The 26,380-nt window shown below is 42.0% G+C and overlaps 1 protein-coding gene across 3 annotated transcripts in view; it reads left to right on the forward strand.

The window, feature by feature from the left end:
- PDE1C (phosphodiesterase 1C) overlaps positions 1-26,380 on the forward strand; it is a 505,580-nt gene that overhangs the window by 396,299 nt on the left and 82,901 nt on the right. For all 3 annotated transcript variants that reach the window (XM_077809239.1, XM_077809240.1, XM_077809241.1), the window contains 3 exons: positions 2,290-2,430; positions 20,084-20,184; positions 21,453-21,581. In XM_077809239.1, coding sequence (XP_077665365.1) covers positions 2,290-2,430; positions 20,084-20,184; positions 21,453-21,581 — 371 coding nt within the window. The remainder of the gene's footprint in view (positions 1-2,289; positions 2,431-20,083; positions 20,185-21,452; positions 21,582-26,380) is intronic.

Here is a 26,380-nt window from a genome sequence, read left to right on the forward strand (position 1 = left end):
AGCCTAGATTAACTCACTCCCCAGCCTCAAATAGGATTTGCATATGGTGGGAATGCTTTGCTTCCTAGTTTGAACCCCATCCCCTTCCCATGGAAAAGTACCAGCATTTCAAGACGCTATCCTGTACCAGGTGAAATGATCACATGACCCTGCAGTGTCAAAGCAGCATCTTAGGAAACTTCTCAGGAAGGAGGGAGATTAGTATCTTCACAGTCCTACTATCCTTCCTAATGGCCCATCCAGACTGATTGCATACTGTCTGCTGGGCATTCCCCAAGTACACACACAGTTGTAATTGTTACATGGTCAATATTCCTAACTTCAGATACAGAAATTATGCATGCATGCAAATTGGATAATCACATTCAGTAGATCATAACTGACATAACTTTCCAATGATACCTCACATGGTCCATCTTGCATAAAACATATCTTAGTTATGCCATATTCATATCATATCAATGTTTCTATGAAGAATATGGAGCATAATGTTACAATGATACATGTATTCTGACTAGAATTTGTACTTTTCAGAAAGAAGCTCTATGAATGATTAATCTTTTCTCAATACTTGTTTTTTGTAAGCACTGTGATCAAGTCCTTGAACTAGAACACACAAAACCTTTTATCACTTTCCCCACATAAATTTCATCCACAGAGCCAGCTACTGATGTCTGCTTCATTCAGCCTTTCAGATCTGTACTGTTCAAGTTTCACTTCTGCACAGTTGTGTCTTATTGACCAGAGCTATCAACAGGACAGTAATAGAGATATACTGTACATCTGAGGGCCTACTTACCAAGCTCTCTCTCTCTTCATTCAGGCAAATACTTTATCCTTATCTTCCTTGACAGATCTTTGCTTGTCCTGCCACCACTCAAGCTTTATATTACTTCTTCAGCTGTATGGAGAGCATGAATCATTTCAAGCCTTCAGTTCTGTTGAGGTCTTGAGGCTGTTGCAAAAATGGAAGTAGTAGATGCACCACTGATACTATTTCTAAATGATTCTACCCTTATTTTCTCTCACACTTTTTCGAGGACACCTCATTCCAGTGTGCCATGTACGCTGAATGTTTTCACTGACCTCATTCTCTAGAGTCTTGAGTTTCATAGCTTGGGAAAGGAATTAAACAGTCAAGCGTAAAACAAAATTTGAGATTGGTGACCTAGTGGTGTCCAGTTCCAGATGCTGCCGAAGCTGGGTTTTATATTCCAACCTTGGATAGTATTCTCAATTAAATCTGGAACATGAACAAAAATGGTGGAAACCTCACAAGGAAAAAATAACTGTTCTCATGAGACTTTTCACCCTTTTGCCTTGGCCAAATTCTTTCTCTGACCCGTACTTCCCTGGCACCTGTCTTGCCCTGAGGTTCCCACTAACTATTGTTGTCTTCTAAGAAGAGCCCCTCAAGTCTCCCACTCTTTGGACTTCTTTAGGGACTGCCCCATATCTAAAGAGGATGTTCCCAGGGTGGTCAGATTCTGCCTTCCCCTCCCCCCCTCCCCCGACACACACAGTCCCACCATGCACACACAAGGCAGAGTTGTGTACAGTTTGCTTCTGGCTGGTAATGCCACTGAAAGTACAGATCCAGATAGCCACCACACAAGAACTTCTGAAATTGGTTTGAGCATGTGGTACTAACTTTGGAGAACAGATGTTGCCATTCCCTTGAATGTGTGGTTGGATTAGTGTCACTCTCCTCCCCAGGAAATCGCTTAATTTTGCCCTCACCTATGTGTATAGTATTACTATTGAAGTGAGTGAGTGTTGCAAACCTATACTGGGTCTGAGGGCAGAATTTGGGAAATAGTTACTAAGCAGAGACTTAGGTAAATAATGCTTCTCTTATGGAATGTTTCAGTCTACCTCTAATATGTACCATTAATAATCTAAGCCATGAATTGTGAAGCAATGATGTATAACAATGGGTCATGAGAGAACAGACAAACACCTTGTGACCTATATTGAGACATTTCTTCAAGGGCAATCAATCAAGGGCTGTCTGTTGTTTTTTATTCTGCATTATGTCTTCAAACAGGCACGTAGTAGTGTACTGTCTTGTTAATGTGTATGTGTGTGTGATTCAGCCCTGACGTGATTAGGAATGGGTAAACTTCTTGATTTACTGTCAGTTTCCGCAGTGTCTGCTAAGCTGTTTTAGGTGATTTATTTATGTATAGACCACATTTTGGGGCACTAGCTGAAAGTTACTCATAAAAATGCTAATAATTGAAGATAATTCTGTCCTCAGTGCATTTAACTTCATGTTTCCTTTTTTAGATTCCCATTTCTGCTCTTGTCTCCTTTGTGGAAGCACTGGAAGTTGGATACAGCAAACATAAAAATCCTTATCACAATCTAATGCATGCAGCAGATGTTACACAGACTGTACATTATCTCCTTTTTAAGACAGGTGTAGCGGTAAGTACGTGAATACCAGAATAATGAGACTGCAGCATTTCCACTCATTAAAGAGATTATATACAGTGGAACATATTCCTACTGTAGATGAACTTGGTGTTTCTAAGTGCTATGAAAATGAAAAGTGCTCTGTAGGTGCTCAGTATTATTGGAAAACTTGGATATAGTGAAATTCCTTTTATAGTGATTTTGGATATAGTGAAATTCTGTTTATAATGATCATGGAGTGGAAGGATGGTCTTGTGGTTGGAGTGCTAATCTTGGGAAACCTGCGATCAATTCCCTGCTCAGCCACAGACTCCCTGTGTGATCTTGGGCAAGTCATTTAGTCTCTTTGTGCCTCAGTTCCCCATCTTCAAAATGGGGATAATATTATTTACAAGGGTGTCATGAAGATAAACACATTAAAGACTATGAGAATCTCAGATAGTATGGTGATGGGAGCTATACAGGTATCTACGATAGATTGGTTATACTGAAACTCTAGTGAAGTAGAATGGCACAATCTCTCCTTGATAGAACTGGTGTAGGCCTTACCTCCTTTTGTCTCCTTTGAGGTGATGCATGCCCCTACGGTAACTGGAGGGGGTTCAGACCCTGCAGTTAAGAATGATTAGAAGTCAGGAAAACCTACAGCAAGAGAGACTAAAGAAGCTCAATCTGTTTAGATTAACAAAGAGAAGGTTAAAAGGTGACTTGATTGTGGCCTATAAATACCTATTCAGGGAAAAGATTTCTGATTACAGAGGGTTCTTTAATGTATCAGACAAAGACATAGCAAAATTAAGTGATTGGAAGCTGAAGCAAGACAAATTCAAACTGAAAGTCAAGTGCAAGTGTATAACAATGTACTTTAGAACAATGTACTTAGTAACGTGGTGAATCCTCCATTGTTTGAAGTCATTAAATCAAGACTGGATATCTTTCTAAAATATCTGATCTAGCTCAACCAGAAGTTACAGGCTTGGTGAAATTCTATGGTTTAGGTTATGCAGAAGGTCAGACTAGATGATCATAATGGTCCCTTCTGGCCTTAAAGTCTATGAGTCTTTGACAAAGAGGTTAATAGAAAATAGCATTAAACACTTTACAACATTTTCCATTGTTATTAGAGCTGGTCAAAAAATTTTCATTGAAACAGTTTTCTGTCAGAACATGTTATTTGGAGGAAACTGAATTTTTTTGTTGTGAAGTTGTACTGATTTTGGTAAAATTTTGTTTCAGAAAAAAATTGGAAAAAAGGGAATTTAAAAAATGTCAAAAATGGGATGTTTTGATATTTTCAGAAAGGAAACTTGATTTTTTTTAATGAGTCTGTTTTAAATTTACTTTTATTTATATGAAAATGCTTGAAATTGAAAGAACATTTCAAATTTATAAAAACAAAGTGCTTCAGTTGACCCAAAACAAAAACACAAATTAAAATTTCTTTCAGCAAAATAGACATTTTGGTTTTTCTTCCCAGTTTGGGATGAAACTGTTTTTTCTGAAAGCTTGACATTTTTCATGGAAGGGAAAAATTCCATTTTCCAACCCACACTAATTGGTATACAATTGAATGAATTGGTTGCTGTTGCTGTGACTAGTATGTTGTTAAATAAAATTGTGCTGTGCTTTATTTTTATTGAAATACGGTTCATTTACTGTAGAAACAGCCTACTTAAGCCCATACAATTGTGTTCTGCATGGACTCCTCCCATTGCAAGTATCCATGTACTACTTTTGAACAGAAACCAAAAAAGCCTTAGATTTCAAATGAAAAGTATCTTTTACATAACATCCTTTGATTCTTCAGAGTTTGTTATTAAACTTGTAATATTAGGACAAAGTTAAAGAAACTCCCAGTTGCAAATGACTCAGCATTGTTAGGCCTGTTCTACACTAAAAAGTTAAGTGGACCCAGTTATGTCACTCAGGGGTGTGAAAACTCCGCACCCCTGAGCGACATAGATAAGCTGACCTAACCTCCAACGTATACAACAGTAGGTAGGTGGAAGAATTCTTCTGTCAACCAAGCTACCACCTCTCAGGAAAAACTCCTCCCATCAGCGTAAGTAGTGTTTACACTGAAGCCCTATGGTGGCACAGCTGTCTCTGTTCTGTTGTAGCTTTTCAAGTGTAGACAAGCCCATTGTAATGCTTGCATCTTCCTCCTCTCTTGTTGGTAAGACTTTAGTCGTCCTTTTCCCCAGCTGATAAATCTTGGAGATGATGATAGTTTCTGAGACTGCAACAGAGAGACCTAAAGAAATACTAAATCTGCTGTGCTGACTGTTAATAAAAGTTTCAGTACAGACATAATGCTGGATTCCAGTCTCACTCCTACCAGTTACTTCTGATTTAACTAAAGTAAGTGAGATAAGATTCAGACCCACAACTAACTACTACAAACCAGTCTAATATTCCTAACTGTTTCACTGCAGATATTTAGCATGTAGGTTAAAGAAAACCCACTGAAGGGCATAATTACTAAGGATATTAAAGCCATGTGTAATGTGAATTGCATTATGATGGTGAACCAACTGAGTCCTTTCCTTTCCTCAAACAGCATAAAGATGGCACTCTTCCTACTTCGTACAGTGCAGTTCTGCTCAGAAAAGTGACTGTGTAAAAATGGCTCCTACTTATTCAACAGACCTACTGCCCGTGTGTTTTCAGGGTCATATTTGTTACTTTATTATTTTTGGCATGTTAGTACTGTAGCACCATCACAGCTGTGGGAGAGTGAGCTGTGTTCTTTTCTAGCTCATGCATCACCAACAGAACGCTATAAGTTCCATATTCTGCTCTCTGTTACACTTGTTTGACCCCATTGAAGACAGCAGGGCTATGCCGGTGTGGTAAAAGGCAGAATTTGATGGATATGGTATAATCACAGAATCTGACCTGTTGAATCTTCATACAGATTACTTGGACCATCACCTTGTGTGGAGAAGGGGCTTGCGTGTTCCAATGATCCTCAAAGCTAAGTTATTGGGAGCTTCATGTTCCCAGTAGGGTCTCCCAAGGCGAACAGGTCTGAGGAGAGGTCATAGACAAAGCACAGTCCAATCCCCCAAGTCCTCAACGGTGGATCAGGCGTAAGAGGGTCCTCGGATCTCAACAGCTGTGAAAGCGGATGAAGGCTGCAGCAAGTGGAGATCTCCAGTCGTCTTGGACTTTCCCTGCTACTGGGCCCCAGACTTCCAACTTGTCACGATCGTGTGGTTGCTATAGGCACACCAGCTTCCCCACGTTAAAAGAAATCATGCGCAGGCTTCTATCATGGGAAATAACATCTTTCCAACCTTCCAAGCCCTGTGGCAACAGACTAGTGGTGACGGGGACAGGATTAGTGGATCTGGCAGTCCCAAGCCATGAATCTGCACATAGGTGGTGATAATTAGATGGTCGTCTGGCACCAGGACTGAGACAGGGTTCAATTCGGCAGCTACTATTATGACTGAGCAGTCCTCTTTAGGATCCCCTCTGCTCATCCCACATGGGGAGGTGCCTTAAACCTAGGCTGTCTCATACACTCCTGGCTGGATTACCGCGTCCAGTGGGATCACTGCCTGCAATCAAAGCTATAAAAAGACAGTGACTTTTGCTACATGGAATGTTCGCACCCTGATGGGTAACAAAGATAATGTACAGCTGGAAAGAAGAACTGCTGTCATTGCCAGGGAACTTGAAAGATATAACATCGATGTCGCTGCCCTGAGTGAGACAAGGTGCCAAGATGAAGGTCAACTGAGAGAAGAAGGTGGTGGTTACATCTTTTTCTGGCAAGAAAAATCTGTAGAGGACAGGCATATTCATGGTGTCAGTTTTGCAATTAGGAATAAGTTTGTCAGTCAGCTTACAGAATTTCCTGCAGGAATCAATGAACGTCTTATGACTTCGTCTTGAGCTCAGCAACAACCAGTCTGCTGCTGTCGTCAGCACGTATGCCCCAATGCTTGATTCTGTTGAGGATATCAAAGAACAATTCTATACAGATCTTGACAAAGTCTTGATCAACATTCCCAAGCAGCATAAGATCATTCTCCTCAGAGATTTTAATGCTAGAGTCGGGTGGGAGTCAGATCTCTGGAATGGCACTATTGGAAAAGGAGGAGTAGGAAAGGCTAATTCCAATGCCATCCTCCTCCTGAGCAAGTGTGTAGAACATGGCCTGATCATCATGAACACACTCTTTAGACTAAGTGAGAAGTATCAGACCACCTGGAGACACGCTTACTCCAGGCATCAGCACCTTCTTGACTATGTTATTGTTAGAGGAGAAATGCATTGCCCTTGAAGCTGAAAAGAGAGAGAAGGAAGGAAAAAGAAATAACTTTTTCCCAGCAGGCCACTGGCCTGCCACAAAATGTCTGTACCTACTGCAGGCGGATTTGCGGTTCCAGGATCGGATTCCTGAGTCATCTCAGGACCCATATGTAAATCCGTGGCAGAGATCATCCTCGAAAATGAGGGATCACCAGTCACTGATGACGATACATGATACAGCACAACTTGGATTTTAAATCCAAGGATGAGACATGGCAGCTAGAAAAAAGTATCTTTTTATTTTTGAACTGAACAAACTGGATGTGAAGTCCGCTGAGAGAAAATAATCCTGGAACCCCAAAATGACATTTTTTCCAGGGGCAGTTTTCAGAGTGTAATTGCACTTTAACAATTTGTTACTGATACCGTTAAGTTAAAATCCGTTCTCCCACATCTTAACTAACAGCTTGATCCCGATTCAGTGGACATCAGTGGGAAAACTTCTGTTGACTTGGATGGAATTAAGATCTGACCTTTTTAGTTCTTGTTCTTGCTTTCCTGAGAGTAGGTCATGAGCCAGCTAATAAAAGATTTTTTTACGGGTTTTTATCAGCATGTGATAGTCTGTTAACTTCAGCATTGTTAGCTGGTGCTCCTAGTCATCTTTTGTTTTTAGAAGAAATATTTATGCTACTTATAAGAACAGAGAATGGATTTGGGTTGTCAGTTATTAAACAGAATGGAGCATAGAGATTTATACTGAGCTGGTGAATTTCATCTTCATATTTTTGGTGCCTTTGTTTTTGGCTTAAAGATTTTTGTGTTTGTTTTACAGTAAATTGTTCAATGTCCAGATCAATTTATTTTAAATGTTTTGCTTGAGTAGCCTCAACCCCCATGAGGTTGTTGACTTTCCTTTGACAATAACACTAATAGTAAGGCTGCAAGCCACTCCTTTGGGGGAAGGCAGAGGGGAAACAGACATACATAACAGATGTACAATGACCCAATAAAAATATATATAGGATCTATTTCCTTCCTCATGTTATCATCCAGCTCCGAATCTAAAAATAATTTTCTGAATGAGCTTTAGTGATTACAAATTAGATGATAACAAATTAGTGCCAACTGCTGACCTTGGGAATGTGCACGTGAGCAGTGTTTATTTCAATGGGAGTCCTATGTGTACACCCTAGGGCATTTTGGTATTATTTATTTTGATGGCTGCTAATAATATACAGTGCTGCCAGATCCTGCAATCTTTGCTGAGTTTTTTGTCTTTAGCCAAATTCCCTTGGATTGCAGTGACTATGATTGGTTTCAGTGGAAGTCTTGCGGTGCAGAGGCAGGGCAAAGGTGGGGCTAGGAGCCGGGGGTGGGGGTTGAGCACCCGCCAGCCAGAGGGGAAGTCGGCGCCTATGTAGAAACTCCAAGTGAAGTCTGTAGGGCTTTCAGGTGAGCAAGGTCAGGCTTATGCCTCGTGAATAATGACCGGTTTTTCACTAATATAATCCAAATAAAATGATAAGGCCTTAGGAATTGCCATGCTGGGTAGATCAGTAGTCCAGTATCCTGTCTTTGACAGTGGCCGGCTCCAGTTGCCGGACAGGAATGTGAAAATTTCTGTAATAGGCAATTATGCACTGGCATAGTGGAAGCTTGTGCTTAACCCAGGCACTTAGTGGTTGTTATGATGATGTATGCCCCTTAATGTCATTATTCTGTTTAGTTCCTACTGAGAATATTTTTTTTGTTCACATTAGTTTCTAAATATTTTTAAAATCTGGTCATGAACTCACTAATATCCCGCGGAAGTATTATTTATTGCATAAAAAAGTATTATAATCAGTTTTAATTGTGAGCCTTTAATTTCATCTGGTGACCTCTGTCCTAATATTATGGGGGGAAAGTAAAAAGGAGTCTCTGATTCATCTTCTCTATCCCATTCATTATTTCAGAGACCTCCATCGTGTCCCCCGTTATTTATTTTCTCTTTAAACTATGTAGTCCTAATCTCTTCCATCTCCCCTCAGGCAAAGGTCTTTTCATACCTCTAATCATTCTCCTTGTACTTCTCGAGACCTTTTATATATCTTTATTAGGTGGCGCGACCAGAAACGAACACAATATTCGAGGTGAAGAGCTGTCATCAGTATATATCAAGGCAGTATAATATTTTCAGTATTATCCTAATTTTGATGTACAAAGTTAATACTGGATTTTTTTAATGTTTATATTTCAGAGAATAAATACTCAAGCACACAACTTAGAAATATTTTTAAGAGTTGCACTGCATAGATATCTGTTTTTCTCTCGTTCTTCCTTTCTTTAATTACCTCTGTTGTTCAAGTGTGACTTAATTATTTTTTCCCCTTTATGAATATTATCTGATTAATCTTGATAATTATTGGGAATTACTGTGTGATCTCTTTGTGCAATCACACAGTTATATGCAAACCGTAAACGATGAGAGCGCTTTCTGTACTTCTGCAATTTTTGATAATGGCACATTTCATAGGGCAGAGCTGTTAAACTGCTGAAGCATAAGATTTCTCTGACACTTGTGTTTGAACCAAATGGGGAGAAAAAACCTGCTGGCTTTTATGGTTAATAAGCCGATCATCATGACTATATGCGATCTGAAACTGATAACTTCTTTGGAATGAATGAACATAAACTCTGAGAAAAGGAATACGCTAATTATCTCCATCCTTCTCTTCTTTGTGTCATTTTCCTGTGTTTCCTGGCAATTCATTCCACTCACTTTTGTATTGGGAAGCTCATCTAGTCTTTTCTTGTTCTCACTCCCTATGCACACAGTGAGTCTTTTGTTTAGACTCTAGTGGCTCTTCTTAGTAGTTGATTCTTCATGTTTATTATGCCTTTGTGAACGACAGCCATGCCTCATTTCCCTTTCTTTGTTCCCCATTTGGGATCCAATGCTCATTCTTTGATTCATTTCTTTCTTTCCATCATCTTTGAAGAGTTTGTTCTGGATCATTTTTTGTCACCCCTTCAGAAATGAAAAACATTCACATTTCCTTGCTCTCTCCCCCTCCTGCTTTCCCCCCACATGGGCGAGCCCTGCTGCTTTCTCAATCATTCTTAACGGCTTTGTTCTTTAAAGCTAGCCCCATTCTGCAAGATGAAGTCCACAAGTAAAAGGTAATATCTCCACTTGGATGGAGATTGCATCTGTTAAATGCCGGCTGCCTGGCATCATCTTTATTTTCTTTATTATGGTTGTAGTTGAAGTGGGGACTGAAAACTTTTGATCATTTACTAAAGGTTTCATTTTTCCCCTTTATTCACAGAGCTATTTTAACTATACGTTATTTACGTTGAATTTTATTTGCCATCCACTGTTCTTCTGTAGTAACCCTAGGCTGTGTTTTCTGTGGGTGTTCTCAATAAATAGCATTTTACTCCTGTCCTCAGTAACCTTCCTCTCCATTTCAAAACCCTGCATTGTGCTGATCTTGTTTGACCATGGAGGGCCTGATGGGATTTCAAGCCTGTTTAATGACTCTCCACCTACATCAGAGTAGTAACAGAGCTGAGAGAAGGAACTCCAGGAGCTGAGCAAACTGCCTCCATTTGGGAAATGAAAGACCACGTCTGGAGAATTGAAGTGTGGGTCTATTGCATGCTACTTCCTAGAGAACCAGCAGTCTGGCCATCCTGATGTAACTTAAGGTTATCTGGCCATACTGGGTCACACCAAGGGTCCATCTAGTCCAGTATCCTGTCTTCCGACAGTAGCCAATGCCAGGTGCTTAAGAAGGAATGAACAGAACAGGAAATCATCAAGCGGTCCATCCTCTGTTGTCCATTCCCAGCTTCTGGCAAACAGAGGCTAGGGACACCATCCCTGGCTAATAACCATTGATGGACCTATCCTCCATGTTGCTTGAAGTCATCTTCCTTGTCAATAGTAAATGCTGTTTATCCTCAGGACAGACACAGCAACATACAGACAATGAAACCTTCACAACCCCCAGCATTTTCCAACTCTGTTCTAATTCTGGAGGGAACATGGGGGGGAGGGGCGGGGAAGGGAATAAGAGAGTAGTTCAATCTCCATGCCTGTTCACACCTTGTCCATCTGAATAAAACTGCCAACAAGAACTACTGGGATGATCAGGGGAACAGATAGTCTATTTTATTAGAGGAGACTGGACGAGCTTGGAAGACTGGATGAGAAGGCTGAGAAGAGATATGATTGCTCTTCGTAAATACCAGAGAGACTGAAGAGCTATTCAAGCAAAAGGACAATATTGGCATAAGAACTAATGGATATAAACTGGCTATGAACAAATTCAGGCTGGAAAATTAGAATGTTTCTAACCATCATAGGGGTGAAGTTCTGGAACAGCCTCCCAGTAGTTGTGGGGGCAAACAACTTAATTAGCTTTAAGCAGAAGCTGGACACATTTATGAGTATAATTGTATGATGGTATTGCTTGTGATAAAAGGGGGCAGGGCTCAGCAGCCCTGGGACTCACTTCTGGTTTATGTCTTATCTTCCTAAAGCTTATGCTTCAGGGTTTCAGCCAGCCACCTGCAGGAGTCAGGAAAGGATTCCCCACCCCCAAATGTATGCTAGGATTTTGTTTTAAATCTTCTTCCTGTGAAGCATCAGGGATGGCCACAGCTGGAGATGGGACATTGAGTGGGGAGGGCCAGGGCTCTGAAGTGACATCAATATTTTCTCTCTCAAGTGCTTGACTGGCTGATTCCTTCTCACAAGCTTGGGGTCTAACTGATTGCCATATGTGGGGTTGGGAAGGAATTTTTTCCCCAGTCAAATTGGCAGTGACCTTGGGGTTTTTTGCCTTTTTCTGCAGTATGTGGGTACTGGTCACTTGCCAGAATTATCTGGGTGTATCTCATTTAATCATTTCCCTGTCATTGCAGTTGTCATAAATATAAGGGGAAGGGTAAACACCTTTGAAATTCCTCCTGGCCAGGGGAAAGCTCCTCTCACCTGTAAAGGGTTAAGAAGCTAAAGGTAACCTCGCTGGCACCTGACCAAAATGACCAATGAGGAGACAAGATACTTTCAAAAGCTGGGAGGAGGGAGAGAAACAAAGGGTCTGTGTCTGTCTGTATGCTGTGCTTGGCCAGGGATAGACCAGGAATGGAGTCTTAGAACTTTTAGTAAGTAATCTAGCTAGGTATGTGTTAGATTATGATTTCTTTAAATGGCTGAGAAAAGAATTGTGCTGAATAGAATAACTATTTCTGTCTGTGTATCTTTTTTGTAACTTAAGGTTTTGCCTAGAGGGGTTCTCTATGTTTTTGAATCTAATTACCCTGTAAGATATCTACCATCCTGATTTTACAGGGGGGATTTCTTCATTTCTATTTACTTCTATTTTCTATTAAAAGTCTTCTTGTAAAAAACTGAATGTTTTTTCATTGTTCTCAGATCCAAGGGTTTGGGTCTGTGGTCACCTATGCAAATTGGTGAGGCTTTTTATCCAACATTTCCCAGGAAAGGGGGGGTGCAAGTGTTGGGAGGATTGTTCATTGTTCTTAAGATCCAAGGGTCTGGGTCTGTAGTCACCTAGGCAAATTGGTGAGGCTTTTTACCAAACCTTGTCCAGGAAGTGGGGTGCAGGGTTTTGGGAAGTATTTTGGGGGGAAAGACGCGTCCAAACAGCTCTTCCCCAGTAACCAGTATTAGTTTGGTGGTGGTAGCGGCTATTCCAAGGACCATGGGTGGAATACTTTGTACCTTGGGGAAGTTTTGACCTAAGCTGGTAAAGATAAGCTTAGGAGGTTTTTCATGCAGGTCCCCACATCTGTACCCTAGAGTTCAGAGTGGGGGAGGAACCTTGACATGGTGGCATAGTGGTGGGATTAACCTGAAATCATTTTGAGATCCAGTTGAGATTTTTTGAACTAGAAATACAGATTTTAAAAAGAAATTATTTTTTCCTTTGGAAAGGAAGTCCAGAAAGCAGTTGAAACTGAAAGCAGATTGTTTTGTCTGCTTTGTGGCCAAGCAGAGACAAAAGGGGATTATCTTGTGAATTGCAGGTTTTCTTTGCCTGGAGGCAGGGTACTTAACTCCTGCAGGGAAATTCACAGTCTTCCAACCCAGAGGTTTTTTTTTTTTCTTTTCTTCCTAAAAGTAAATAGGGGGTGTGTGTTCTACCCATTTGCTTTTTCTTTGGGCTGGGTAAGCAGGTTTCCAAGTAGTTGGAGGTTTTTTGCTTTAAGTTGGGCCCAGAGCAGAGACAAGGGAATTGTCTTTTTCTGTAGGCTGACAATCACTATCAGAGAATAGGTATTCTATTCCAGCACAACAAAATTTTACAGCCAAGTTTTGTTTGTTTATTTCTAAACCTCGGGTGTAAAGTTAGTTAAAAACAGAGAGGTTAGAATGACCAAATCCTCAGCTCGACTACAGCTGGAATTAGCCAAATTTCAGGCTGAGGAAAGACAAAGGGAACATGAAAGACAGATAGAACTCATGCGGCTGAAGAAGGAACAAGAAAGGGAGGCAGAACAACACCAAGCGGCTGCTCACAGGAGAGCTATGGAAGCGAGGGACAAAGAACTGGAGGAGAAGGAAAAAGAGAGGAAGTATGTGGAGGAGATGGAGAAGATAAAGGCTCAGCAGAATATCCCAACAAACCCTAGTAATCCTTCTCCAAGTACCACTTCCCATCCCAGAAAGTTCCCCACCTACAAGGCAGGCGATGATACTGAGGCCTTCCTAGAAAACTTTGAAAGGGCCTGCCTTGGATACAACCTCTCTACTGACCAGTACATGGTAGAGCTGAGGCCGCAGCTCAGTGGACCCTTAGCTGAGGTGGCAGCTGAAATGCCTAAAGAACACATGAACAAGTATGAACTGTTTAAATCCAAGGCGAGAGTCAGAATGGGGATAACACCCGAGCAGTCTCGTCGGAGGTTCAGAGCCCTAAGGTGGAAACCAGACATGTCATTTACCCGACATGCCTACCACATTGTGAAACATTGGGATGCCTGGATATCAGGAGCAAGTGTTGAATCTCCAGTAAATTTGCCCTTCCTAATGCAAATGGAACAGTTCTTAGAGGGTGTTCCTGAGGAAATAGAAAGATACATCCTAGATGGGAAACCCAAAACTGTAATCGAGGCAGGAGAGATTGGAGCCAGATGGGTGGAGGTGGCAGAGAAGAAGAAAACTGGTCGCAGTTGGAGCGGAGACCAGAAGGGACCACCCCAGACCACACCCTATTACCGGGGGCCGCCCAAGGCCCCACCTACCTCCCAAAGAACCCTCCAGACCCCTTATCGTCCTGCCACCCCGTTCTCCAGCAACCCTCCTCGCCCCAGTGACCCGTCAGCTGGACGATGTTTTAAATGTAACGAGCTGGGGCATGTAAAGGCCAACTGCCCCAAGAACCCCAACAGATTACAGTTCATTGCACCGGAATCACACCAGAGGTCCACAGGCCCAGATACTTCCCAGATACCCTTAGAGCGGAGGGAAACTGTGAGTGTGGGCGGGAAGAAGGTCACCGCGTGGAGGGACACCGGAGCACAAGTGTCAGCTATCCATGCTTCCTTAGTGGACCCCAATTTAATCAACCCAGAGATCCAAGTGACGATTCAACCCTTCAAGTCCAACTCTTTCAATTTGCCTACAGCCAAGTTGCCTGTCCAGTACAAGGGCTGGTCAGGAATGTGGACTTTTGCAGTCTATGATGATTATCCCATCCCCATGCTGTTGGGGGAAGACTTGGCCAATCATGTGAAGCAGGCCAAGAGGGTGGGAACGGTCACCCGCAGCCAGGCTAAACAAGCCGTGAGGCCTAGCTCTGTTCCGGAAACTGCTATCAGGACCCAGTCAGAGGTGATGGACCTGGACCTTAGGCCAATGTCTGCAACAGCAGTAGTGGATCCAGTCCCAGAGACCCAGACGGAACCAGTCCCAGAACCGGAACCAGCCGAACAACCAACACCAGACCCTGTGTCAGCACTGAATCCAGTACTTGCAACCTCAACACCAGAGGGCCCCACTGAACCTGAACTGGCAGCAGCCGATAACCCTACACAAGAGGCTCAGCCGGAGCCTGAATCCCAACATAGTGCACCAGCGGGGAGCGGTTCACAGTCAACAGAAACAGCTCCATCCCCTATATTGCTTCCAGAGGGACCAAGCCTAGGTCCACAATCCAATGAGGGACTGATGTCTCCAGCATCAAGGGAACAGTTCCAGACCGAACAGGAAGCAGATGAAAGCCTCCAGAGAGCTTGGACAGCGGCACGGAGCAACCCACCGCCTCTCAGCTCTTCTAATCGATCCAGGTTTGTTGTAGAAAGAGGACTTTTATACAAGGAAACTCTTTCTGGTGGACACCAAGAAGACTGGCATCCTCAGAGACAGTTGGTAGTTCCAACTAAATACCGGGCCAAGCTCTTGAGCTTAGCCCACGATCACCCTAGTGGCCATGCTGGGGTGAACAGGACCAAAGACCGTTTGGGGGGGTCATTCCACTGGGAGGGAATGGGCAAGGATGTTTCTACCTATGTCCAGTCTTGTGAGGTGTGCCAAAGAGTGGGAAAACCCCAAGACCAGGTCAAAGCCCCTCTACAACCACTCCCCATCATTGAAGTTCCATTTCAGCGAGTAGCTGTGGATATTCTGGGTCCTTTTCCGAAAAAGACAGCCAGAGGAAAGCAGTACATACTGACTTTCATGGATTTTGCCACCCGATGGCCGGAAGCAGTAGCTCTAAGCAACACCAGGGCTAAAAGTGTATGCCAGGCACTAGCAGACATTTTTGCCAGGGTAGGTTGGCCCTCCGACATCCTCACAGATGCAGGGACTAATTTCCTGGCAGGAACTATGAAAAACCTTTGGGAAGCTCATGGGGTAAATCACTTGGTTGCCACTCCTTACCACCATCAAACAAATGGCATGGTGGAGAAGTTTAATGGAACTTTGGGGGCCATGATACGTAAATTCGTAAATGAGCACTCCAATGATTGGGACCTAGTGTTGCAGCAGTTGCTCTTTGCCTACAGAGCTGTACCACATCCCAGTTTAGGGTTTTCCCCATTTGAACTTGTATATGGCCGTGAGGTTAAGGGGCCATTGCAGTTGGTGAAGCAGCAATGGGAGGGATTTACACCTTCTCCAGGAACTAACATTCTGGACTTTGTAACCAACCTACAAAACACCCTCCGAACCTCTTTAGCCCTTGCTAAAGAAAACTTACAGGATGCTCAAAAAGAGCAAAAAGCCTGGTATGATAAACATGCCAGAGAGCGTTCCTTCAAAGTAGGAGACCAGGTCATGGTCTTAAGGGCGCTCCAGGCCCATAAAATGGAAGCATCGTGGGAAGGGCCATTCACGGTCCAGGAGCGCCTGGGAGCTGTTAATTATCTCATAGCATTCCCCACCTCCAACCGAAAGCCTAAGGTGTACCATATTAATTCTCTAAAGCCCTTTTATTCCAGAGAATTAAAGGTTTGTCAGTTTACAGCCCAGGGAGAAGATGATGCTGAGTGGCCTGAAGGTGTCTACTACGAAGGGAAATGTGCTGGTGGTGTGGAAGAGGTGAACCTCTCCATGACCCTTGGGCGTATGCAGCGACAGCAGATCCAGGAGCTGTGCACTAGCTACGCGCCAACGTTCTCAGCCACCCCAGGACTGACTGAACGGGCATACCACTCCATTGACACAGGTAATGCTCACCCAATTAGGGTCCAACCTTACCGGGTGTCTCCTCAAGCTAAAACTGCTATAGAACGGGAGATCCAGGATATGTTACAGATGGGTGTAATCCGCCCCTCTGAAAGTGCATGGGCATCTCCAGTGGTTCTAGTTCCCAAACCAGATGGGGAAATACGTTTTTGCGTGGACTACCATAAGCTAAATGCTGTAACTCGCCCAGACAACTATCCAATGCCACGCACAGATGAACTGTTAGAGAAACTGGGACGGGCCCAGTTCATCTCTACCTTGGACTTAACAAAGGGGTACTGGCAGGTACCGCTAGATGAATCTGCCAAGGAAAGGTCAGCCTTCATCACACATCTCGGGCTGTATGAATTTAATGTACTCCCTTTCGGGCTGCGAAATGCACCCGCCACTTTCCAAAGACTTGTAGATGGTCTCCTAGCGGGATTAGGAGAATATGCAGTCGCCTACCTTGATGATGTGGCCATATTTTCGGATTCCTGGGCAGACCACCTGGAACATCTACAAAAAGTCCTTGAGCGCATAAGGGAGGCAGGACTAACTGTTAAGGCTAAGAAGTGTCAAATAGGCCTAAACAGAGTGACTTACCTTGGACACCAGGTGGGTCAAGGAACTATCAGCCCCCTACAGGCCAAAGTGGATGCTATCCAAAAGTGGCCTGTCCCAAAGTCAAAGAAACAGGTTCAATCCTTCTTAGGCTTGGCTGGTTATTACAGACGATTTGTACCGCACTACAGCCAAATCGCTGCCCCACTGACAGACCTAACCAAAAAGAAACAGCCAAATGCTGTTCAGTGGACCGGAAAGTGTCAGAAGGCCTTTAACAAGCTTAAAGCAACACTCATGTCTGACCCTGTACTAAGGGCCCCAGACTTTGACAAACCGTTCCTAGTAACCACAGATGCATCCGAGCGTGGTGTGGGAGCAGTTTTAATGCAAAAAGGACCTGATCAAGAATTCCACCCTGTAGTGTTTCTCAGCAAAAAACTGTCTGAGAGGGAAAGCAACTGGTCAGTCACTGAAAAAGAATGTTATGCCATTGTCTACGCTCTGGAAAAGCTACGCCCATATGTTTGGGGACGGCGTTTCCACCTGCAAACCGACCATGCTGCACTAAAATGGCTTCACACCGTCAAAGAAACTAACAAAAAGCTTCTTCGGTGGAGTTTAGCTCTCCAAGATTTTGATTTCGACATCCAACACATCTCAGGAGCTTCTAACAAAGTGGCTGATGCACTCTCCCGTGAAAGTTTCCCAGAATCAACTGGTTAAAATCGTCCTTAAGATGTGGAAAATATTGTTAGTCTTTATGTACTTGGTAGTATATTTAGAGATGCATGTGTCTTATTAACTCTGTTTTTCCTAGAGCTCCAGGAAGAAATCCCAGCCAGTGTTTCACCCTAGCTGAGATTTGGGGGGCGTGTCATAAATATAAGGGGAAGGGTAAACACCTTTGAAATTCCTCCTGGCCAGGGGAAAGCTCCTCTCACCTGTAAAGGGTTAAGAAGCTAAAGGTAACCTCGCTGGCACCTGACCAAAATGACCAATGAGGAGACAAGATACTTTCAAAAGCTGGGAGGAGGGAGAGAAACAAAGGGTCTGTGTCTGTCTGTATGCTGTGCTTGGCCAGGGATAGACCAGGAATGGAGTCTTAGAACTTTTAGTAAGTAATCTAGCTAGGTATGTGTTAGATTATGATTTCTTTAAATGGCTGAGAAAAGAATTGTGCTGAATAGAATAACTATTTCTGTCTGTGTATCTTTTTTGTAACTTAAGGTTTTGCCTAGAGGGGTTCTCTATGTTTTTGAATCTAATTACCCTGTAAGATATCTACCATCCTGATTTTACAGGGGGGATTTCTTCATTTCTATTTACTTCTATTTTCTATTAAAAGTCTTCTTGTAAAAAACTGAATGTTTTTTCATTGTTCTCAGATCCAAGGGTTTGGGTCTGTGGTCACCTATGCAAATTGGTGAGGCTTTTTATCCAACATTTCCCAGGAAAGGGGGGGTGCAAGTGTTGGGAGGATTGTTCATTGTTCTTAAGATCCAAGGGTCTGGGTCTGTAGTCACCTAGGCAAATTGGTGAGGCTTTTTACCAAACCTTGTCCAGGAAGTGGGGTGCAGGGTTTTGGGAAGTATTTTGGGGGGAAAGACGCGTCCAAACAGCTCTTCCCCAGTAACCAGTATTAGTTTGGTGGTGGTAGCGGCTATTCCAAGGACCATGGGTGGAATACTTTGTACCTTGGGGAAGTTTTGACCTAAGCTGGTAAAGATAAGCTTAGGAGGTTTTTCATGCAGGTCCCCACATCTGTACCCTAGAGTTCAGAGTGGGGGAGGAACCTTGACAGCAGTGGACTTGGGCACTGGTGCACCTCGGTCCCTTCTTGTCTCTGCCTGTGGCATATCATAATCTAATCTCTCATTGGTTATAATACTTTGGTCTAATCTGGGTTGTTGGGTTTCGTGTGCGGGTGCCGGATGGTGCTGATGGCCAGTGATATACAGGAGAGCAGGATAGATAATCTGGTGGTCCCTTCCAGTCTTAATCTCTATGAACAAGAGTGCCAGTTCTGATGATGATTTTTAGAGCTGGGCAAAATATTTTACTGCTGACATCTGATATTGTTTTTAGGATGAAATCTGACTTTGTACGCCAGCTTTAGGGCAGTAGAGGCTATAGAACTTCGCCAGTGGGGGAGGGTCAGGATTACCACAGAAGGGGAGTGGTGTTACAGGCACACAGGAGATGGCCAGCGGTGGGGGTGCTGTGAGTATGCAGAGGTTGAGGGATCACCCAACTTGTAGGGCACTCAAAATCTAGGGTTATCCTTGCTTCCAAGCTGCAGATTTATTTAATTATATTAGTAGTTTTGACAATATCTATTGTTTTGTTTTCACTATATTATGCAAACATTAACTACTTTCATCCTAATGGCACTCCTGGAGGTAGGTGCATGTTGTTAGGTGGGGAAACTGAGGCACAGAATGATTAATTGATTTAAGCACTTCGAAAAATGGGACTTGTGCTCCTACGTCATTTAGGTGCTTTTGAAAATGTTACCCCATGACTTTCTCAATATTTTTCAATTAATTATAAATAAACAACTAGAATTACATTTTTGTGATGCTATATTCTTGCTTTAATATTGCATGTGTTTGCCTTTTAGTCAATACACATAATTCAGTAATTCGCAAAGGGTCTCCTAGTCATTGGGAATTAGCAAAGTCCTAGTGTATTTGAGGCTTGTAACATCACTATTCTAGGCTAACATAGCTGATTGCATGTGTATTTTATATTGTGTGTATATTTGCACATGCATCATTAGGTTTTGTGTTTCTCTCAGAATAGAAAACGCTCCCTTTCTTGAGCTTGCATCTTTTTTTTTTTTTGCTCGTATTCCTTTTAAAGAAAGTAAATGTTCTCCTCCCCTTGCTTCAGCCTTTTTAGTGTCAAAAAAATTTAAAATATTTTGCCAGGGTTTAATTTATTTAGATCCACCTTGAGGAAAAACAATGGTTCAGCTTTCATGTAGGAGCTGGAGAAGTTTGCTCTGGAACAGCTGACAGGCTGTAGGGAAAAGTCAATAATGTGCCGTGTGTATTGTCAGCAAGAGAAAGTTTGCCTTAACAGATGAAAGCCTTAATGCCTGAGAAAATGACAGCTTATCTGATTGCTCTATAATCTCCATTTCAGCACTGGCTGACAGAGCTGGAGATCTTTGCTATGATCTTCGCAGCTGCCGTCCATGACTATGAACACACTGGAACCACCAACAACTTTCACATTCAGACACGGTGAGGCCTTTGTAAATTACTTAAGGAAGGGAGGGAAGAATGCTAATTTTGTCTATACCCGACTTTTCTGGGACTCTTTTTTGTTTTGTGTTTTCTTTTAATATATACATAGGTAGAATGGTTAAAGAATTATATCTCAGTTTCTTCCACTTATACTATATTTTGTGATCATGAATGTCTTCCATTCATTGGGACAAATTCCTCTGTTACACCAGCATAAAGTTGGAGTAACTCCACTGACTTCAAATAGAGTAACCTCAGATTTACACTGAAGCCACTTAGAAGAGAATTTGGACGAATAACTTATATTTCATAAAGCTGCCAGTTGCTAAATAAATGGTCGGCCATGCTGGAATGGTTTGGAGGTATTTTGGTTATGTTTCTTCTTCTTCTGTTTGTTTCAACTTGAAGAAGCCAACATTTCATTGAATGAATCAAACAGAAAATAGATATTCATAAATAAATCTCAAAGAACTGGAAACTACACACCAGCAGCCTTCGCCAGTACCTCTCCCTGCCGAGTGCCATGCCTGTAGCAATAGAATGTGTTCATAATGCTTCAACGATTGTTGTGGTAGCCATATTTGAAAACACTGGAGAGCCCTGCAGGACATTTAGGTGGGCAAGAACTTGGATAGACCAGTGCCATTTTGGAAGCAGACAACTCTTTTGGGGGAGATTTTCAAAGGCACAAAAGGTAGTTAGGCATCTTAACTTCCCCTGACTTTCAGTAAGAGCTGGGCACCAAACTGCTCTGTGTGCCTTTGGAAATGTTTCCCTTTGTGTCAAAGGTCAGGTGTTCTCAGCAGGAGGTCTGTTGGTGTCAGTGGTTGCGCTATGAATTCCTTGTTTAAAATAATCAATTCAGAAAATAATACGGGGACCAATATTGCAATCCCTAACTCACACAAAATAAGAGTTTGACTTTAGTAAGAACTGAGCAAAAGCCTCATTGTTTAACCCAATGACTGATATTTATGAAGTAGTTAGCAGTCAAATGTCTCTCAGCACTCCTTTTAAATCTTTAACACAGTATTTGGGTGGGTCTTAAGCAGTGAATGGGGTTTTTAAAGGCTTTTTCCCTGAGGTGAATTTCAACCATTGGTTTTAATGTTTCCCCCAGCTACATAGCAATGAATAAGCATTACACTTACTTTAAAAATATCAATATATAGTCTGTAATTGTGAATCATAGTAATATTTCTGAATGTGAGACTGACACGTAATGGAAAGAAACATAACTTTTTTGACATTTTTTTAAATTCTAGGTCGGATTCAGCCATTCTGTACAATGACCGATCTGTGCTCGAAAATCACCATGTTAGTGCAGCCTATCGCCTTTTGCAAGATGACGAGGAGATGAACATTTTGTCTAACCTCTCAAAGGATGATTGGAGGTAAGAACAAACAGTAGGGCCATTTGAGGAAGTTTCAGCCAGGCCAATTGTAGTTACTACGTTTCTTTGAATAATAGTATCCATCAAAATATAATATACAGCTGTATTTTTATTACTAAGAGAAAGGATATTTAAAAATCTTTATCCTATTTTTACCCCTCTCATTTTCATCTGCTGTACTCTTAGGACTAAATTCAGAAGTGATGTGTGAAGTTATTTAACTTATAATGGAATCTATTCGTTAGTCTCTCATAGATTTCCCTGCATCCACTTATCACTGTGTAGGTGAATATACTGGTGGCCTGATTTTCATTTACACAAAAACATAAATTACAATTAAGACCACTCCAAGGCCCCTTTATGCTGCCAGAACATTATAAATGAGCTTTAGTGTAAATGAGAATCAGGTCCAGAGCATATAAGTGGGTATAACAGACATGCCAAAAAGCCAAAAGAAGGTCTAATTTAAAACAGGCACTCCTGATGGAAATAATTTATTTGCAAAAATCGGCATTTTAAAATAACAGATTATTCAGACTGAAAGAGGGCTTTTTATCTCGTTTTTAAATGAAATATCTGACACTTTAAAAATAGCAATTATGCATAAAACATATATAGTTACCTGGGTCGGACAGAAGAATCTTAAATGAATTGTATTAATCAGAGTTTTTTTCTCACTGGAGTGAAAGCATATTATCGTGTGTTATTGCAGACAAACATATACTGGTTCATGTATGTATTCAAACTGAACAAAGTGCTGAGCACATTCAACTCTTAATGACTTCAGTGGAAATTGAGGGCACTCAGCAGTACTTCTCCAGGCCCTGGTAAGCTGGGTCAGGGAGGGTCTGCTTTCCATATTCACCCAGTCTTCCCAGCCCAGAAACCCTCATGACAGGTGGAGCCAGGGATGGTACCCCTGTCTGAGCACCTGACCTAAACCCCAGAACCACATGTGGTTGGTTTCATTCAAAAGTCATCACTATGGATCACAGTTGCCAACTTTCACGTGGTAAATAAGCACCCTGACTTTCACAATAAGCCAAAAATCAAGCTAATCCCATTTCAAAACAAGGCCAAAACAAGCCAATCCTGAAGAACCCCAACATCTATGTGACTAGATCCCCCCAGTATGCAGTTTGGGACTGTGGTGGGCTCGCCGTGCACCCCGACTCTCTCCCCCCCTTGCCCCTGTTTGCTGGGAACTGATAAAAAAAAAATGAAGCAACAAACTACAACAAGCTACAAGCCAAAGAAGGAAAAATCTACAAGCCAAAAACAAGTCAACAAGCAACTCATAAGCAAATTAAGCCAAAAACAAACCCAATTTCTGTTGGTTTTTTTCACGGGTTTGGCATGTCTGCTATGGATGACTGGCTAAGTATGACAAGCCACTCAACATCTCGTGGCTTCATAAGCAGACAAACTCTGAGGAAAAAACACATTAACACTCAGAAAGTGTCACAAGAATCTTGAAAAAGGAATAAACCTCATTCTCTGGGTCATGGTATTAAAATCTAATTTACTTTTCTAGGTTGTCTGTTTACTTTTTGCATTTCATTCACCTTGCACAGTGAAAAGGAGCTGAGTGATTTCAGTTAACATCATGAGGCTGTTGTGTTTAAATTCAGTATTCTAAGGGATTTTTTTAAAATTTAAATACAACTTGTTTTGACTCAAATTAGATAAATAAGATATCAAGGAAAACAGATTTTTTTAAAATTGTAAACATTCCCCTACAGTATATAAAATATAAACATAATTTCCTACAAACAAATCTGTTCACACTGGGCCTAATTTTTCCTTGGCATAACTCAAGTGGTCATGGCACCTCAGTAGTGTTGGATTCATGCAGGTTGTGAAGTGCTTTGGCATGGAAGTTTCTATACCTATGATGATATTTCAAGGATGAGGGAAATAAAGGTCCCAGTTCAGCAAGGTACTAAAGCATGTATCTACATTGAAGTTAGTGGACTACTTGGTGTTCAGCATTAAGCCTGTGCTTAAGTACCTTGCTGTGAAACTTAATGGGAGCTGATGAGGGAGGAGAAGAGAAAGTGAAAAAAAATGAAAGGAAGTTGTCTAAGCAGATTGGGGTCAAAATTTAAATTTTGCCCCACCCCCATTTTGGGATGTACAAATCACAATGGAGCAAATTCATCCCTGCTGTAACTACATTGTCCTCACACTCAAATATGGGCCTATGGTACATGACAGCTTCCTTGATTCTCTTCATTTCTTCCATTCTCCTCTTTCTCTTACCATCTTAATACCCTCCTTCTTCCTCATAATATAATTTTGGGGACCACATCTTTCATCCCAATGCAGTTTACAACATGCAGTCATTGAAATGCTACAACTTTTTGGATGGAGGCCATCAGCTAACCACACAAACAGAGCAAACTGTACAATATTGTATTTGTGGGGGAGATAGTTTTGTCCAAAGAAGAGTGTCATGGAAAGTCTTATATTAAAGACAAACACAATAGAAAACATGGAAACTGGATTTATCTGTCTTTGAAAGATGAAGCACTGGTGAGACCTCACGTGGAATACTGTGTGCAGTTCTGGTCTCCCATGTTTAAGAAGGATGAATTCAAACTGGAACAGAAGGGCTACTAGGATGATCCGAGGAATGGAAAACCTGTCTTATGAAAGGAGACTCAAGGAGCTTGACTTGTTTAGCCTAACTAAAAGAAGGTTGAGGGGAGATATGATTGCTATCTTTAAATATATCAGAGGGATAAATACCGGAGAGGGAGAGGAATTATTTAAGCTCAGTACCAATGTGGACACAAGAACAAACGGATATAAACTGGTCATTGGGAAGTTTAGACTTGAAATTAGACAAAGGTTTCTAACCATCAGAGGAGTGAAGTTTTGGAATAGCCTTCCAAGGGAAGCAGTAGGGGCAAAAGACCTATCTGACTTTAAGATTAAACTCGATAAGTTTATGGAGGAGATGGTATGATGGGATAATATGATTTTGGCAATTAACTGATCTTTAAATATTCATGGTAAATAGGCCCAATGGCCTGTGATGGGATGTTAAATGGGGTGAGATCTTAGTTACTTCAGAGAATTCTTTCCTGGGTATCTGGCTGGTGAATCTTGCCCATATGCTCAGGGTTCAGCTGATCGCCATATTTTGGGTCGGGAAGGAATTTTCCTCCAGGGCAGATTGGAAGAGGCTCTGGAGGTTTTTTGCCTTCCTCTGTAGCATGGGGCACGGGTCACTTGCTGGACAATTCTCTGCTCCTTGAAGTCTTTAAACTACGATTTGAGGACTTCAGTAGTTCAGACATAAGTGAGAGGTTTTTCGCAGGAGTGGGTGGGTGAGGTTCTGTGGCCTGCGTTGTGCAGGAGGTCAGACTGGATGATCATAATGGTCCCTTCTGACGTGAATATCTATGAATCACTGAATCAACACTGGGAAATAATTCAGTCTCTAAACTGTTTGTGATAATAAATAAAAATTCTACCTAGAGAACAAAATTAAATAAATAGCACTGTGATGCCCCTACCACCACTCCCTACACTCTTAATTTTGATGGGGAACTGTGCATTGCTTTGTCCATTAAATGAAAAGCAGTAATTCATTCTGGGCTACAGTAAAAGGTCATGTGTCATTGACTACAAGCAGATTTTTAGCAGCTGCTTTTGACCATATTCTTGGTAGTTTGAGCACAATCTTCCTAAAAATAGTCTGAGTCTTGAAACTTTAAAACATTGTTGATTGAGGAAAAATCTACCCCCTCCTCTTCATAGTGTCAGAACTAGAACAGGGCAAAAAACATCGGGTGAACAGTTTATTCACTGGAAAACAGCTATTTTGGTTGACCTGAAACTATTGATACATTTGGTAGAAATTTGCCTAATCACTGGGCTAAACGTTATAAGAAGGGCACGAATCTAGGCCTTTAAAAACACTTGGAAACAAAACATTTCAGGTCAAACACATTTTGTTTGTCCCAATGTGAACGCTCCCCCAGAGTACCCACGGTTATAAGGCACCTCACCACCACCTGCTTTTATTGTAAAGGAGTCTTGTCTCTGCTTGCTGTGGATCAGCTCCCTGAAACCAACAGCCTCTGGCAGCACAAGCACTTCCTTCCAGGCAGGTCTGCAGGCCACATGCTTTGTACAGCTAACAAAAGGCATGTACCCACCCGCGAGTCCTTGGAGCATTTCCTGCAGGGTCCAGTTCCTTCTCCACTGAACACTCACAGAGTTACCAGGCCTACTGTTCTCAAAGGACCAGTACACACCAACTTGTAAGATTCAACTCTGGAGAATCACTTTGGTTAACACCACAGCACTTAGATGTATTTATGGTGAAAGCAAGAATATGTTTATTGTCAAAGAACAGAAATTCTAGTGACAGTGAGTAAGAATATTGGAAACAAATGGTTACATATAAAACAAAATCATAACAAGCTTTCTAGAGACTAAACTTGACTAACAGGTTAACCTCCTGTCAAAAGAAAATGATTCCATCCAAAGTTATCCAGCATGTTCAACCAAGCCTGGCTGAGACCCCTTTTTAATGAAGCAAAATCGCAGTACTTTTTCTTCCTCAGTGAAAAGTGACGGGGCATCATCTTTGCCTCCCAAATACAGTGGAGCAAACCTTTGATATACACCTCCAGATAGGGTTTCTCTCTCCCCTCTTCCCCTTCCCACACCACTCCTTTTCTCTTCCTGTTAATTTCTTTCTGAAGTCACTGCAATCCTTCATTTGCATTTGGTGATAGGAGACCCATTGTGAATGAGACAGTATAAACATCCTAGGATGTATC

Source organism: Eretmochelys imbricata, chromosome 2 (genome assembly GCF_965152235.1).
Source record: "Eretmochelys imbricata isolate rEreImb1 chromosome 2, rEreImb1.hap1, whole genome shotgun sequence".
Taxonomy (NCBI): Eukaryota; Metazoa; Chordata; order Testudines; family Cheloniidae; genus Eretmochelys; species Eretmochelys imbricata.